General features: G+C 37.8%; 1 protein-coding gene across 4 annotated transcripts in view; it reads right to left on the minus strand.

Moving 5' to 3' along the window:
- Positions 1 to 18130, minus strand: part of GRAMD2B (GRAM domain containing 2B) — a 110043-nt gene that overhangs the window by 89756 nt on the left and 2157 nt on the right. Inside the window, exon 2 of one of the 4 annotated variants that reach the window (XM_019732382.2) lies at positions 17974 to 18127. In XM_019732382.2, coding sequence (XP_019587941.2) covers positions 17974 to 18098 — 125 coding nt within the window. In that variant the 5' untranslated portion in view covers positions 18099 to 18127. Of the gene's footprint in view, positions 1 to 6754; positions 7015 to 17973; positions 18128 to 18130 lie in introns of those variants that run through there. The other 3 variants (XM_019732385.2, XM_019732380.2, XM_074328548.1) reach the window with 3 other exon arrangements.

Below are 18130 nucleotides of genomic sequence, written 5' to 3' on the forward strand. Positions count from 1 at the left end.
ATATATTCACAATTGCCCCCAACGAGGGACTTATGACAGGCAGCTTACAAGCCAACGTGCATTCTACTCGGGCGTTCATTCCCCTAGAATCACATCCGTTCCTTTATCAGCGCTACAAAGCACACAGCCTGTATCAAGTTCTACAGATCCAGAAAGCGCAGATCTGTTGGAGAACACAGACACACGAGCAGTTAGAAGCTTATACCTTCTTTAAGTAAAATTATGAATAAAAAATTAGGTATGAAAGTGATATTTATTTAGAATGAGGAAAGAAATGAAATTATTAATTTGAAAAAGCTGACAAATTCCATACGCATCTTCAAATCTGGAAAAGTAATGGAACACTCTTATGAATTAACTGCCTGATGCACTCTATGACATTTTCTTTACAATTTTTAGCTGATACTCATCGATCTCTTTATATGGCAACGATTTTTTAATATTGTCAACAAAGAGAACAGAAGATAATTGAGTTTTTTGTCTAGAAAAAAGCTCGCTTTTGTATTGTTAAGATGGACAATTTCTTTTAGATTGAAACCCATTCTTGATAATGTCGTGCTAAGATGTGATTTACTATGTGACACACACAGAGGCAATGGCTGTTTTCACTATTACCTTAGGTTTGTGCCCCATAAATACAGGAATTCTGATGAATTGTGCAATTAACATAAAAATGTTGATGTACTTCTAATTACATCAGCCGCATTATCGAGTCTATAGTCCTCACAGAAGAGCACTTCTGCTCTGAGTTGGCATTAATGAGTTCACCACTTATAATGTACGCATCTGATAATTAGAGGAGTGTGCGTACATATCTGATAATTAGAGGAGTGTGCCAGAGACTGGCTTTTGGCTCCATGCATTTCCAATCTTGTTTCTCTTTCATTACTCACATACTTCTGAAGCATGGCACCTATAGGTCACTTTCATACCATGATGCCATCGCTCGCCCTGAACTGCTGTGTCACCAAGTAGGGTGAATTGGCTTAGTGGGTGCTAGGAATATTCCTGGGAGCCAGCATGAGTAGCAATAACTCACGTGCACATAGAAATGATGGTAAATCACATGAATATCTTCCACTAATCCCCAACTCAGTGTATGGCCAACCAACTCCCCTTTAGCTCAGAATGTCAAAAATGCCCTTGGCTGTTGGACTAGAGGAAAAGTGTGAGAGGGAAAACTGGAGAGGAGAAAGACAGCAATCATATTTGCAGTTAAAATATTGTCTGAAATGTTTATGAAAAGGTATTACTATGTGAATAACTTGTCAGCGATTCTTCCAGGGCCTTGGAAGGGGCCTGATAAGTGAAGTTGGAAGTTTAAACTTCATTGGCTTTATAATAAATATACCCCTGACACCAGTACATTCTGATATCAGTGGTTCAGGTGGGATATGGTACCTACATATAAGAAAAGGCTACTTGTTCTGAGGGGTGGCAATAGGAAGCCACAGGGAAACCTCCCAGGTGTTACCCAGTCCTTTCAGGAGATACATCTTAAAAGATGAAAAGGAATTTTTCAGGCAGTCAGTGGGAACTTGTAGTATGTTCAAAAGCCTGGTGACAGGATAGAGCATATATATTGAGAAGATGTTGAATGCTTTGTGGGGAAGCGTCTGGTGAAGTTGGGGAAAGAGACTGTAGGTCTCTTCTCTCTTGGCAATCATCTTCTGCTGGGAAAATTCTAACTCTCGCATCAAAGAGGCCTGCTCCTCTGCATGTTACCTCCTTATTTTAACATCTGCAGCCCCATTTCACTACATCCTGGTTCACATCATTCTGTCTATCTCCTGACAGCCACCTCTCACTCTCCTTTCCAAGGCTCTGCAGAGTTCACAGGTCCTGCCACCCGGCCTTACCCACTAAGAATAGATTTACTCCATTCACTGAAATCCTCACTGCACACTCAGGACACTAATACAATCACATATCCCTTAAGGCAGTCCTGCTTTCTTTGGTTGCAACCTTTTCATTTCTGCTCCTGGAGAAGGAAACCCATATCCCAGAATTCAGCCTCCCTCCAGCTTCTAAATATTATTTGTACAACTCCCAGGAACAGAAGCTGAGGCCATGGGCTTACTTTTGAAATGGGTCATGATACGACAACTACTGTGGTGTTGGTCTTCAGGTACCAAATAACGCTCCTGTCCTTTCCTTGATAGTAGGAGAAATGGGTTTGGAGAGCCGAAGGGAAAAAGAGCAAACATTTCCTCTTTCACTCACTGGTGGCAAGTGGGAGAGTAGAGGAGTAGAAGTGGTCATTGGAGCCACTAAGTGGGGACATAAGTGTGACTGCAGGCTGCAAGGTCATTGTCGACTACAGCCTGGAGTGGCTCCCAAATCACAGCACAGGAGTCTGAGCAGGTCTGGGCTGGTCCCACCCTGGCCCCACATTCTAGCTTAGGGCTGCTTTATCTTTGACTTCTTTGGTCGCTATCCTGGATCTTCTATGTGCCCCCAAAGCCCATAGCTCTCCATTCGTTACATTAGCGTCATTGTGCAACTTTCCCCTTTGCCTAAAATTGAAATAGACTTCTACTCTAAGAAAGAAATATTTTGGGAAAACAAATTTATTAAAAACAATAGATCTAATGGCTAATTTGCGTAATAATTCTCCCAAAGCTAATTAGGTAATTCAATAGAAATTCCTGATTTTTGTTTGCTGAATGACTAATTTATGGAACTATTAAGTCACCATAGCATTTTCCAGTCTACATATAAAGCTTACAGAAATTCATGTTTTTCAAGACTACCCAATGTGTTTCTGTATTTTTTGGGAAATGATGATTTCTTGTGAATTTTGAATGTTGAAGTACTGTGCTCATTATGAATATCAGAGATTTTCAAATTTGGATCATCTCAGAGGAGACTAGAAAAGCACTCACTAGTTCCAACAATCTCTTATAAATCCTCAGTGAGAAGGGAACTCTTTTAACCTGAGAAAGACTGATAAAATCTGAAATGTTAAAAGGATTTCCTTAAAAAACAGGAACAAAACAAGAGTGCCTGAAATTACTACTTATACACAGCACTATAATGGAGTTCCTTGCTTGTGTAATGAAATAAAAAGATTTAAAAGGAGTAAAGATCAGAAAAGTAAACAAAATTTTTATTATTTCAAATAATATTATTGCCTGCAAAGAAAACCTTGTAGAGTCTACAGATTGATTATTAAAATTTATAAGATTTAGCAAGAATTTTGAATGTAAGGTAAATTTAGAATTTTAATTACATTTCTGTATAACATCAATAAAAGAAAATGCAATGAAAAATATATTTCTAATAGCAACAAAAGTGTGAAGTACCTACGAATAAATCTAATAAACGATTTCTGTAGAATATTCTAAAACTTTATCAAAGTCATATTAAAGAAGACCTAAAAAAAAACTCATGCCGTGTGCATGAATAGGTATGTTTAACACCATAAAATGTCAAATTTCCTCAAATTGAGCCATAGATTCAGTGCAGTTTCAGTTATAAAAAAATCTTTATTCCATCAGCTGATTCTAAAATTTAAATGGAAGAGCAAAGGGGCAAGAGTAGCCAATCATTTCTGAACTAGGTAAGGAGTCTTGTCATATCTGATAACAAAATTTTTATTATGAAGCAGTAGTCATGAAGATAGCGATATATGACAGAGCTAGCATTGCAGATTAATGGGGAAAGGGAAGACTATTCAATAAATAATGTGAGACAATTTATTATCCATATAAAAATTAAAATGATGCTCTATTTCACACCAGAAACAAAAATAAATTCCAAATCCTTTATAGGATCCTAGTTTGAATGCAAAACATACTGTTAGAAAAAATACGCAAGTACATTCTTATGACCTCAGAGTAGGAAAGGATTTCTTAAACAAGTCACAGAAAATACAAGTCATTAATAAAATAATTAATACATTGACAAATTAAAAATAAGAACTTGGACATGAGAGAGAATGTGAACAGTCATATGCTGGGATAAATATTTGCAGCACATATAACTGGAAAAAGATCAGTATCTGGAGTATTTTAAAAACTACCTAAAAATAAGGAAAAGATAGTAATCCCTGTCCCCCCTCTCCAGTCCCAAAAGGTCATAAATCCATCAGCAAGCATTTTACAGAAGAGGAAATGAAACTGACCAATAAACATGTTGAAAAGATGCTCTTCCTGTATTAATAAGGGAAATGCACATTGAAACCACATCGAGATGCCCTTTCACACCTTCCAGACTAGAAAAGTTAAAAAGTTAGAGAAAGCCATTGTTGTTGAGGCAGTGGGACAACTGCAGTTAGTAGCATAAATGGCACAGAACTTTGGAACATAATTTTACATAGTAAAGTACGTCATGTCCATAATCTATGACCTAGCAATTCCTCTCCTAGGTACATACCTTAGAGACATGGGCAAGACATAGCATTGCTCGAATAAATAAAAACTAGAAATAACCCAGAGGGCAGCCAGAATACCCTTCTAAAATGAACATCATATCATGATATTCCCTTATTTTAAATCCTCCAGTGGCTTCACATTGCAATTAGAATAGAATTCTAAACGCCTTCAACCTTGGCTTATCTTTCCGATTTCATTGGGTGCCGTTCTCCCCAAGTTTCTGAAGACACAGGATCTTCCCCATCTTAGGGCAGCATGCTCCTTCTGATCATTCCATGGGTGGCTCTTTTTTCATCCTCTAAATTGGCCTAAATATCACTTCCTTAGAGAGTCTTTTATTTGCCACCCCATCTAAATTAGTTCCCCCATCTCCTTCTCCTTCTCAGCCCTATTTCCTATAATAACATACATTAATATCTGAATTATGCATGAATGCATGGATTCATAATTCCTTTTGCCTGTCTTTGACATTAAACTGATAACCTTCATGTGGGCAGGGACTAGGTCTAACTTGTTCATGACTGGATCCCCTGTGCCTCCACATAGCCTGGCATGAATAGTTCGTCAATAAATCTTTGTTGAATTGAATAATTGAATAAAAGCACTGCATAAATTGTATCTGTGCCTACTTGAAGTAGTTTGTTGATCTGAGAGTACATTTTATTAGCTAGAGTTCATGGTAAGGATAATGGGGTACCACAACAGCCACATAATTCTTAATATTTATTTGGAAGGTAAAGGGAAGTGTTTACCTGGTCTTATTTTTGACTTCAAATAATTAACGAACACATACCTAAATGCTTCTACAAACTATTTTCAATGATTTTATGTGCAATAGATTAAACTGATCTTTCAACTAGACTAAAAGTCCTCCAATGCCCAAACCGTTTGGTGATATGAAGTGTTTTTAGGTTGGTTGTAATACAAATTTTAAAAAAAGAAACATAGATATTAATATAGAGATTTGATGTTGAATATCTAAATATGCTGATGAAATAGGCCTGGAATCTTTTTGAAAGAGGCTTGAATTTAGGTTGATTCAGGTTTTTATTTTATTTTTATTCTGTTTATTTATACTTGCTTAAATAATATGTATTATGTTATTTAAATTGTACTTTGAGCAAATAATTAATTAATGCATTTTAATTTAATTTAATTTTTTCTTATTAGAGCTTGAATTCCAAGAGAAGTTTACATTATAGTCTACAAAAGAGATGTTTGATGCAGACAAAGCAATTCAAGAAATACTCAAAGTTCAGCGAATTATGGAAATGCAAGAGTGTTACATTTTTCGATCACAGAAATTGTGTTCTTGCTCAAACAGTCATAGTGCAAGTTAGGGAAATTCATTTTAATGAAGGATGGAAAAACCAAAGCTAACTTTCAATGTATTAAGCAACATTTTGCATAAATTCAGACTCTTGGTCTCTAAAACATTAAAAAATTATTTAATTTATACTCATAACCTGACATTCTGTTGTGTGCCTGCTATGACATGAAATGGGATTTCTTTGCTTTCTATTTAATTTGTAAAAGCTCTAATTTTGAGCACTCTTTTTTGTGTAAAGGATTTAAAATAATTAAAAAGTGAAACAAATGATTAACTTCCTGGCGATGGTGCTATAAAAGTAAACTTCAGGTGTAGAGGCCATTCCTCTATCTTCCCTTGAGACGTTTCCATGAAACGTACATTACAGTTCACATCAAAGTCGATGAGAAACTTTTTCTTGTAATTGATTTCCACTTGCACTTTGTTTCTACCTTTTGTAAGTTGCTAGATAATTATTATGAGACAAAATCAAAAGAGTTGGTAAATGAATTTTCATTAAAATATGTACTTATCTGAGCAGTATTGATGTAGATAGGAATATTTACAGCTAAAAAGGATACGTTCTCAATTTGGGCAGTGCTGCCGTAAATCACTGTACAGTAAATCATTGAACTAGGATTATTTACTTAATTTAGAAAGCCAAAAAGAGTGCTATTATTTCATATATTTTAATAATTGCTACTTTAATCATAATACAGGTAATGTTGATGCCGAAGGAGTGCTTTTGGTTCAGTTACGGCTTCACTTCCTATCCACCTGAGAGTGAGTTAGGAATTGAGCAACTGTATGGCTGGCCACTTACTCAGTACTGAAAAACCCTAAAGAAAGCACTAACAATTATTTTCCCTTAATGGTGTTAAAGTTCTGTTTGCTCAGCAGATCACATCCCTTGCAATGTACTGTCTTCAAAACCACTGGCCCGGATGCCTAGGCTGTACCTTCTCTTTCCCCTTGGCACATTGCTACCTCAGGGCGTGAGGAAGGAGCTCTTTCAGGGCTACCTGTCAGGCAGCAGAAGCCATCAGGGAGACAGACGGGGTGTACCCACCTGAGAAAGACTGAGCCGGGGCTGTCGGTGGAGCTGTGCTGGGCCTCCGTGTGGGCCTTCCGGGGGCTGCCTGGAGTCTCAAACTGGAACACTGTGTCACTGGAAGCCAGCCTTTTCTTCACCATTGTGCACTTGGCGATCGCCAACTCAAGAACTAAGCTCAAAGGCTCATTTCTGAATTTCCCCAACGTGAAAATCTGCGTTTTGGCTTTGCTCAGTTCTCGCATTGCAGGAAGCTCTAGCTCTTTCTTCACATGACTCCTAAAGTAGCTGAGGCTATTTTTTTTTTTTTTTGCAGTTAGTTAATGAGTAACATGTAAGTATGACACAGGGCAGTTTTCATACTTCCCACATTTACTCTAAAAGAAAAATAAATGTGTTAGGGAAACTCAGCTTTCAGTTTACTAATACAACCCTGTGGATTTGGGCAGAAAAGTCTATGAAAAAGTAAAGACTTAAAACAATGAGGTGCAGAGTCTGGTAGTCCCTAAATATTAAAAGCACAGATACGTTTTCTAATCCCCTGGGCCTGACCACCAGGGTGAAAACTGTGCATGTGCTTTATGCCTTTGTATATACAGGAAATAACCAGCCCACCTGTATGTCACGTTTGGCAAGACGCAGAGGAGCTTTAAGGCTGTGATGGTTAGTCCTTGGGACCAAGACTTTTGGGGTTCTTATGGAAGTAATCTGTACACAGTCAAGGGAACCTGAATGTTGTGTATTTTGCCGCATTACAGGAGGCTGTGACCTGTGTCAAAACAACAACCACAACTAAGGCAAACAAATGAAAGACACCAGGAGGCGAGGGCTCCAGCCCTGTTGCTTGCTGGTTGGGTAACCATGGGTGATCCCAACCCTGCTGAGTTTGGTATCTGCCTTCCTACAGGCTTCGAATTAGGATGGGTAAGGGGGGTGGGGGGTGGGAGATGAGGGTAAGGGGGGTCAAATATATGGTGATGGAAGGAGAACTGACTCTGGGTGGTGAACACACAATGGGATTTATAGATGATGTAATACAGAATTGTACACCTGAAAACTATGTAATTTTACTAACAATTGTCACCCCAATAAATTAAAAAAAAAGAATTAGGATGAAATCATATAGCAGACTATGCTGTGGAAATTTGCAAATACGCTATACATTATTGTTATTATTTAGAACCCATGTCAGCAGGAAGTTCAGAAAGGGAATTTCTGTATGTGTTGTTCTTTGACTGCTTCATTTTCATGCGCAAGGAAAACAGGGTCCCTCTAATGTTACTTGCAGCAGTGAAACATTTGGCCCACAGGAGCTGTGCTCTCTCTCTCCTTGTTCCCCTTTTGATTAGTCAGTGACATTGGAGAATGGCTGGCTTAAGTGAAGTACACAGATTCTGATTGTGGAAGAGAGCAAAGTTTCCTAGGAAATCAAACCTTTAGCCTTGGCCTGTTTAGCCCTTTGCTCTAGTCAGCTGATAACCAGCTCGAGACAGGTTTGTGCTGCTCTGCTGTGCAGTGTACTCCAAGCACCCTTTTGAAATTAGACAAAGTATGTCTTTTGGTAGGATTTTACTGGTGCCTGACAGGGTGACCAACTTTCCCCAGTTTGTCCGGGATTTTCCTGGTTTTAGCACTGAATGCTCTGCAGCCTAGGAACCCCTCAGTGCTGGGCAAACCGTGACAGGTGGTCACCCTGGTTTCCAGTGCTCTCTTGCTACAATTCCGATGGTGCACCTCTCCTCGCTTCCTTCCTTCTCCTTCCTTGATAGTGCAATATCTGTATTTCTCTTCTCCCCCTAATTTCTATGTTGCAGTTATGTTGGAATGACATTAAATAAGTTATAATAAAGTGTTGGATTAAACAAACTCATCACTGTACCTCATATAAATGCAACAACTTGCAAGGCAGTTCCTGCTCCTTGTAAACAAAAATGTCTAATCAGTACAGTTATTCCTAATTAATGAAACATAATATGTTACTATCTCACAGGAAGGTTTGGATTTTAACTGGGGGCAATGCTTAACTTAGAACCAAATGTCTGTTAAGGAGGAAATTCCAGTGTCAGCAGCCAGTTGCCAGACACATTCTTCAATAGAGAAGCTTTCTTAGTATTCAGTCAACAATATTTCGTTAGCAAGGTTCCATGCTAGCTATGGTGAGTGATGCAAAAAAAAATTTAAGAAATGGGTTGTTCGTCCAATACTGCAGTTAGGAAGAGACAGTATGCATAATTGGAAAGTTAACTGACCACAAAAGAGGGAGAAATGCAGTATTTCTTGAGTCTCTGTATAACTGATGTCTTTTGAGTGTATGTAGTATCTCTGCGAGATAATTTCATAATAACATCTCATTTAGTTCTTGTCAAAACCACATTTTTATAGATGATGAAGCTCTGTCTAAAAAGATTAAGCAAGTTGTCCATAATTAAGTGGTCATAAGAATGTGGTCATGCTAGAATTCATCATTCATTCATTCATTTATTCAGCAAATGTTTATTGAACATTTACATTTAAAAGGAGGCAAGATTATTTGAGACTGGGTTGATTTAGAAAAGTCTAATGGAAAAGGTGGAGTTTGAGTGGAGCTCTGGGAAGGCAGAAAGGGAAGGGAGTGGGGCTCAGGAGCAAATAAATAGGCATGGGTCAGGTGTGTGCATTGAGTGGAGAGCTTGTGTTGGGAGGTCGGGGAAGAGCTTTGATCATTTAGATGGAGGCTGAGTTATGAAGCACCCTGAATGCCATGGGAAGTTCAAGCTTTACCTTGTAGGTAATGGGAATAAAATGATGAAAGATTAGTTTGATGGCCATGCGGACGATACTTTGGAAGCAGAAGGAGGTGAGTTGGCTCATTACGGCAGTCATCTGGTGATATGGTTATTTCATTTAGGCAGCAACTACCATCTATGGGAAGCAGCTCAGAAATAGTTGAAAGAGTATTGACTCAACTCTTATGTAAGATGTTGAGTTAATTCCTATCATAAAAAATTATGTTAAAGATGAGATTGCTGAAAATCTAGAGCAGAGGTCATAAACACAAATGCCTTCAGGAGCTAGAAAGATAAATAAAACCACAAGATGGGGAGAGAAAGCAGCGGAGAGTGGTAGAAAAGTGCAGTGCTCATGCCCTCCCTAGGGGTATTCAAGTTTTAAACTACAGAGGCCGGTGGGAGGCACAACCTCAAGCTGTCTGAGCACTAGATTCAGCTTTGGCTGGCCACCTGAATTTCACTTCTTGATAGGATCTGCCTATGCTAAATCTTTCAAGATATGCTAGTAGTTATGTTTGGACTTTATGTTCAAAGAGGAATAAGGTTCTGATGGCACATGACCACTGAAAGCAAATGTGAATTTTATCTACTTTATTTTTAAGATGAATGGCCTTTGACTGTTGTGCAGTAGTCTACATTGGCAAGCGCAGAGCTGCCACTGTTTGACCCCCTCCACAGTTCAGACATGGCCTCTGCTCAAGGCATTTCTGGCCTTTGCCACAACTTTCATTTTCATGGGTAAAAATGGAAACAAAGACCAGGCGGTCAAAGGTGAACAACTGGAGTCGGACATATATTTATGTAAATATAAGAGGAGCATACCCACTGTCAAAAAAATGAATACTCTATGATGACAGCTAAAATACAACTAAACTAAAGGTAGCAGAGACCTTTTATATCCTTCCACAGGAACAGAGACGAAAAGACAAAACCAAACAAGACAAAAACTGACAACTAGCAGGCAATTTTAAGTAAGACCACCCATGATGGAAATATCTCATTTTTCAAATGCTCTCCAATAAGTCACAATATTATATCTTTACAAACAGCGATTGTAGAGTCTGACATAGAGAAAAGAATAACAAGTTTGGGTTCCCTCAGTTAACACCTCTAGACATTTTTCCTCTTCTACCAAATGAAGAGATACGAGGCTAGATTTGGCCTGCTGACATGTCTTGTTTGGCCTTTACCATATTTTATAAGTAGAAATTTTTTATACATTTTATGTAAAACATGATCATCTGACCTTGTCTAGAAATCAGATCTGGCAAGAGCATGGCAATAGTTCGCTGGTACTGAGTAATGTCTCCATGGGACATGGCTGAACTCTGGCATTTGCCTCAGTCTGCCTCCTTTGTTTCGCTTGTTCTCATTACCTGCATTTGACTTTCAAACCCCTGACACCTAGGTGATGTTGACAGTTTTCTCAAGCTTTAATTTTCTTTCCTTAAAGACCGCTCATTGAAGTTTTACTGTATGATTTTTTCTTCTTCAGTGAAACAAGGTCCACAGATAGTTGCAAGACATGTGCAATGATGATAATCTTTGGTTATTATATCTAATCATTCTGAAGTCCACAAATAAGGAACTAATATGCCTACTGATGCTAGCTAGCTTCGATAGGAGGTGGAGAATTCATGCTGGTACATTCTCCTCCTTTTCCTGGAAGTGTGGGGATTTGACGTTGAGACACGAAATGAAACTGAAAACACCACATAAACAGCGCTTCAAAACCAAGCTTTTCCAAGGCATAGAATATAAATTTCCATTTATAAATAGATTAGATTTCCTCTACAATTAGGTAACATTATAAATATTTATGCTTTAAGATTTATCTGCTAGATTCTGCTGTGTTCAGGCTAGTATTACTAAAATTAGCTTGTATATTCTAAATGCATACTACCTGCCATTTAGGCAAAGAAGCATGCAGTCTTCTGAAGTTACCTGGAGATTCAGACCTCATCATAGGAGAGCCATATGTGGAAAACCAGGGTCTGGGTGTAATGTGAATGTATCTACATTCTTGGAGGGGGCTGTGTGGTGTCGTGGTGTAGAATGTGGGCGTGGGGTCAGGCTGCCTGGAATTGGAGGGTGGTTTCCTTATTTCCTTGCTTGTGTTAGATTGGAAAGGGACCTAACCTTTCCAAGCCTCTGAAAAAATGGTAATGATAATAGTATCTACCTCAAAAGGCCATTGTGAGGACTTGATAATGTAAAGTTCAATCATAAAGCCTGCACATATTAAGCTTCAGAAAATACCATTGATGATGAGGAAGAAACTTATGATTTGAGTTGGGTATATTTTCACTAACGTGGAATGGAATCTTATAATTGAAAGATAGTTTCCTTTCTGAATGTGCCATTTGCATGTGGCTTGTGGGAGACCTAATCTGAAGAGGACCCAAGTGTAACAATCTGGGTCGATGGAATGTTGACATTGGTGTTAATGGCCCCGCCAAGCAGTCTGGAATATTCCAGTCTAACTAATGGACTAGATCCTATCTAAAGTCCTTTCCTCTTGCCTCAAGCTCCTTTAATTCTGTGATTTCTATGACAAACATTAGAGAGGAGGTGAATTCCTCCCCTAAAGTTGTGAGTCTTTCTCTGGCAGGACACAGAGACCACTGTGTTGTCCTTGACAGAAAACTATTACTAATTGGAGCAGCTGGTGACTTGAGAGGGAGTCCTGCCTCTGGAAAGATTCGGAAGTTGATCTTGCAGTTTCAGTGAACAAGGCAATATCAGACTTAAGGCAATCTTTCTTTGTGATATAATGGAAAGAAATTTGAAGTTCTTATTCTAGTCCTGCTATTCACTTTTCACTGTTCTCAATGACATTTGCTTCAATTTATAAAATGAGTTGAGGGAGTTGATTTTAAACATTCTGTTACTGTAAATTTCTGTCCATTGATAGATATATGTATTATTTAAACAGTGGTGTGCTCTTAAACTGGTTTTCTGGGGGCAGCGGGGGAGTTCTGATTTGTAACATTTGCCAATTTCCAGAGTGTAGATATTCCCACCATGGCTGATTTTCAGCTACCAATGTGACGCCACTGAACATAGCTTTGGGAAGAGATGCTAGTAATTAGCTCTTTTGAGCCAGTATGACCTACGACCTGTACATTTAAACACCCAACTTCAGTGTTTGGTAAAACATGAATTTGGCCCCAGAGTTACCAGATTTAAATAACTGTGTTCTTTAATTTAAATAGCATTATAATCTGACAAATTGCATAGTAGTTATTGTATCATCTGCCTTTGTTTGATTTTATGCAAATTGGTAATCATATGCATACCATATGATTTTAATGTATCCATAGGGATTTTTTTTTAAAATTGTGGTAAAATATACATAACAAAATTTACCATCTTAATTGTTTTAAAGGCACAGTGCAGTGGCATTAACTACATACCTCATATTGTGCCCTAAGGTTTTTAAAATATACTTTTTTGGTTGTAAAACAAAATACAAAGAAGAAAATTACAACATCATCTATAATTCTCAGCCCCCAGAGAAAATCACAATGCACATTTTAGCATTATCAAAATTGTGTTTTACTCTTAAGGACTGTCAAAATAGTTCAGTACTCCTGGAAATATAGCTTGCATTTACTAAACGGATTTTTATTATTTTCAAGGGGCCTTACCATTCAAAGTAAGGAACAAACAGACATATCTTTTCTGTTCTCTCCCCCACCCCTCCCCCCAAGCTGGAGCTCCAAGGGCCTTAGCAGTGGACATAGAACTGGAAAAAACATGTTTGGAGAATTCCACGAAACAGGTTTGAGGAAGATTTGCTTGGGGGCAAACATAACTGGCCAAGGTAGTTTTGAGATTAGTCTAAAACTAGATGGTAGATGATGAAATTTAAAAATCAATAGGGACCCTATGAAGTGCCTGATAAAGACACTTCATGCGTTGGATGTGTTATTTACATCCGGAAGGGTTAGATGACCTGCCCAAGCTCACATGAATAGTAAGTGGCAGAGCTGGGGCTGCCCTCCTGCCTCGTTCTGCACCCCTGGCCTGCCTGGTCATCCGGCTCCTCTTCACACCGTGCTGCTCTACGGAATTCCTCCCCCTGTAACTCATGGGAGAATGAAAATATACCAGGGACTCCCAGCAGGCCACCGGGGTCTACTATTTTATTGTCTCTATATAGGACGAGAGGGATGCAATCATGTTTTACAACCTTTCATTTTCCACTAGTATTGTGTGAAGTAACAATACAATAAAATATATTTTTTTGCTCTTAGGCATTAACTTTCTTAGGCTCTGTCATTAATGATAATATGTTAAAATTTCCCCAATTCTCTGAATTTCAGGGATTTCCTCCCCATAGTTTGCTATTGGATTCCAGGGCCAGAATTCAAGACTCTGTGCTTGAATTCTTACAATGCCATTTAATAACTTTAGTTTTCTAATTTGTAAAATGGGAAAAATAATAGTATTTACCTAATATATTTGTTGGGAAAGCAAATTAGTTAATACTTGTAAAGACTTTGAATATTGCCTGGCAATAACAACTCAGTAAGTTGTTACAATTATTATTACCAACATTTATAATAAAATCAAAGGGCCTTATTTAAAGTAACTGTTTAAAAGTTTTAAAAACAGCTTAAGGATTTACATAACATAAAATCCACCTGTTTAAAGTTTATAATTTAGTGGTTTTTAGTATATTTACAGTTATGCAACCACCACCATCATCTAATTTTAAAACATTTTCCGAGTTCCAAAAAGAAACCTGTACACCCATTCGAAGTTACTCTTCATCCCCCCGACCTCCGCACTTTTCTGCCCCAGTCAACCACTAATCTACTAATGTGCTTTTTGTCTGTATAGATGAGACCTTTCCTATCTTATCTACAGAGAGAGAAAGTACCTGTTCTGGACATTTCATGTAAATGGAATTATACTATATGTGATCTTTTGTGACTGGTATTTTTTACTTAGTATAATATCTTCAGGTTTCATCATATTGTAGCAGGTGTTGGTACTTTATTCCATTTTATGATAAAATAATATTCCAGTGTGTGGGTTTGCCACATTTTATTTATCTGTTCTTCATTTGATGGCTATATGGATTATTTCCTCTTTTTTTTGTGTGTATGGATATTATGAATAATGCTGCTATGGAAATTTGTGTCCAAGTTTTGTGTGGACATATATTTTCACTTATCTTGGTTATATACCTAGAAATGACATTGCTATGTTTAACTTTTTGAGGAGCTTCCAAAGTGTTTTCCAAAGTTACTGCAACATTTTACATTCCAAACAGCAATGGATGAGAGTTCCAGGTTCTTCATATGCTTACCAACACTTATTATTTTATTTTTTTCTTGATTATAGCCATTTTAGTGGATGTGGAATGGTATCTCATGATGTTTTTGAATTGCGTTTTCTCAATACTAATGATGTTGATCATCTTTTCTGTGCTTATTGATCATTAATATACCTTTTGGGGAAAAATCTATTCAAATCCTTTGCCCATTTTCAAATTGGGTTATTTGCCTTTCTATTATTGAGTTGTATACTTTATATATTTTAGATATAAGTCCCTTATCAGATATATGATTTCCAAATATTTTTTTCCATTCTGTAGGTTGGTGCTTCACTTTTTTGATGGTGTCCTTTGAATCATGAAAGTTTTTAATTTTGATAATGTCCAATTTATCAACCTTCTCTTTTATTACATGTGCTTGTTGTGTTGTAACTTGTACACAAGAAATAACTGCATACCCCAAGGTCATGAATATTTACTCCTATGTTTTCAAGAGTTTTATAGTTTTAGCATTTATGTAAGTTTAAGGTCTTTTATCCACTTTGAGTTAATTCTTGTGTGTGTTTGAGTTGGGGGTCCAACTTCTTTCTTTTGCATGTTGTCTTGGCATTTCACTCTACTGCAAGTTTTCCTGGCACTATGGTTGAAAAGACTTTTCTTTTTCCATTGAATTATCTTGTCCCCTTTGTTGAAAATGCACTGACCATATATGTTAGGGTTTATTTCTGGCTTTTTTTTTTTAATTCTGGGGAATATTGGGGAACAATGTGTTTTTCCAGGACCCATTACCTCCAGTCAAGTCGTTGTTTTTCAGTCTAATTGTGGAGGGTGCAGCTCTCTGGTCCATGTGGGAATCCAACCGGTGACCTTGGTGTTATGAGCACTGTGCTCCAACCACCTGAGCCACCCAGCTGCCCCTGGCTAACTTTTTTAAACAATATTATTGGAAACTTATTCACAATTGGTGAATTTGATCTCACTGTTTCTTTTGAAGATCTGTGTTTTTCTCTTTTTAACATATGTCTACATAAATCCAGGATCAGGATTTTGGTATTTTCTCTTTATTTTTCTTGATAACCCTGAAATCACATTTTTTAAGTGGTTGTTTATTTCACCTGTTTGTAACAATTTTAATAACAAAGAAGACAATAATGATGATTCTGTACAAAATCTTCAGGCATTCAGAAGAGCACCAACTATCATCTCTTAAAGACAGTCAAAGAGAAAAGAGATTCATATACGAATATGTTTCTATGTTACTGTTGATTATACCTCTTCAATTTAAAGTTCATCCTACAGTTTTTTTAAAACAGTGAAGATCAGTGAGGCTGGGCCGAATTCAGAACAGATGGCTGAGATGGTGCTGTCTGTGATAATTTAGTCTTGAGAATTTAGGTCACAGGATCCTGTAAGATGTGAGTTAGGTCATAAACATGACATTTATGGAAGAAAAAATGCACATGGCTTATAAACAAATGAAAAATATTCTCTACTAGTTATCAAAAAATGCAGACGATGACCCAATTGGGTAACAATTTGGCAGAGTTTTTTAAACGTCACTACAGTTATGGTGCTGGTGGTAGGCTCCTTAACGTGCTTGTGTGCAAGGCTGGAAATGATTCCATAAGGGACTTACCCTCTTCGTTGTTGCCCCAAAGATGGCTGAGGCTCAGAGAGTTTAATGAATTCATCTCATGTCCTACAGCTTACGAGTGACAAAGCTGAGATGGAACCACAGGTGAAGATGCTCACCAATGCCTCTGTAGCCACAGTGAGCCACCGTTAGCCCACACAGGTCAGATGTTATTTTGAGCTTTCTGGAAAACCAGGGTTTGAATTCTCCCTGTGCCCTATGCACTTGTGAAAACTCTATATAGAATAGGGTGGGATTTGGTGATTGGGCTGGGCCATCATGGGGGCTTTGGAGATATAGGCTGTTTCTCTGAGAAACTGCATTCCAGTGTTTCTTGTTAGGTTTTCAAGGAGGAAGACAAAGAGTGGAAGGGAACTGATTTTTTTTTGTGTGTGTGTACTTTCTATATGCCTGGCACTTTACATGTAGAAACTTATTTAGTTCTCCTAATAACGCTAGGAAAATAGGTATATTTCTCACCTTTTTGGAGATAAGATAACTGAAGTCAAAGGAAATTGTCTCTTTTCCTAGTCCACACATTCAGTTAAACAGCAGTAAAGCTGGCATTCAAAGGCACGTCTGTAGAATCCAAACCTCTGTGTCTTTCTGCTTATTACACACAGGCTCCCCGAAAGGAAAACAAAGCACATGGTTGCTAATCTCCTCAGCCCATTTACATTTTATATTATGTTTTCTGTTCCCATCACCTCATGCAGTGTTTGCCTTCACAGGGTTCGTGTGTATCCATGGTGATGTCTTCAAATGTCTTTCTGGAGTCCTTTTCTTTATTGCTCTAGGTCTGGGCTGAGTCTAATAATGATCCCATAAAATTCTCTTTCCTTTGAACATAGAATCCTTTGAAAGATATTTAAGTAATTATAGTTGGAATTCTAGAGGATTTTTTTAAAAAAATTAAATACCTCTACATATCCTTAGTACTCTGTGAATAGTTTTACAGAATGTAAACTGGAAAACAAAGCACAAGCTAAAAACCAAAGCCTAACCCATAGTGTCTGTTTACAAGGAAGTCAAAGAAATTTAACCTAAATCCAAACCTATCTTTCTAGATTAAAAGGAACTTAAACCCACAAACTTACAGAATTGACACGGCAAGTGTGACAGTGCAGGTGTGTTATAATCCCATTTTCCCTTACCTGGGAAATACTGAGTTCTGAACAAATTAAGTCTTAGATTACCACCATGCTTTTCAAGCCTTTGCTAGCATTGCTCACTGTCTCCCTCTGTTTGAATGCTCTTTCTTCAGCTTAGATAACATGAAAAACCTCAAACTCTGCCAGTTCTTTTGTGCAATAAATCTATAAGCAAAATGCACTTGTGTCAGGTTCCAGAGTACATTTAAGCATGTGGGATCACTCTTTTTTGCTCTAGCCCTTGATGATAAACAAAGAAAATGCCCCCAATAGGCAACCAAAGACCTCTTCCGTGTAGAGACTTTTTATCCTTGACATACCAAAAAGATCTTTTAAATAGCAAAGACGCAGCACTCTACTCTCAACTGTTCTTTCCAGGTCTGAGACCTGTCACTTACGATTTCAGTTCTGGATCCATTTTTACTTCTTTCTGCTGGAGCACACTCTTCCATGGCATAAACTGTGCTTGGAATGTCTGCTGGATGTTCCTCATTGCTGGCATCGGCTTCTGTTTCCTCCACATCTAGAAGGGCAGCTGATCTTCCAGAAACTCTG

This window comes from Rhinolophus sinicus, linkage group LG03, assembly GCF_036562045.2.
Source record: "Rhinolophus sinicus isolate RSC01 linkage group LG03, ASM3656204v1, whole genome shotgun sequence".
NCBI classification, from domain to species: Eukaryota; Metazoa; Chordata; class Mammalia; order Chiroptera; family Rhinolophidae; genus Rhinolophus; species Rhinolophus sinicus.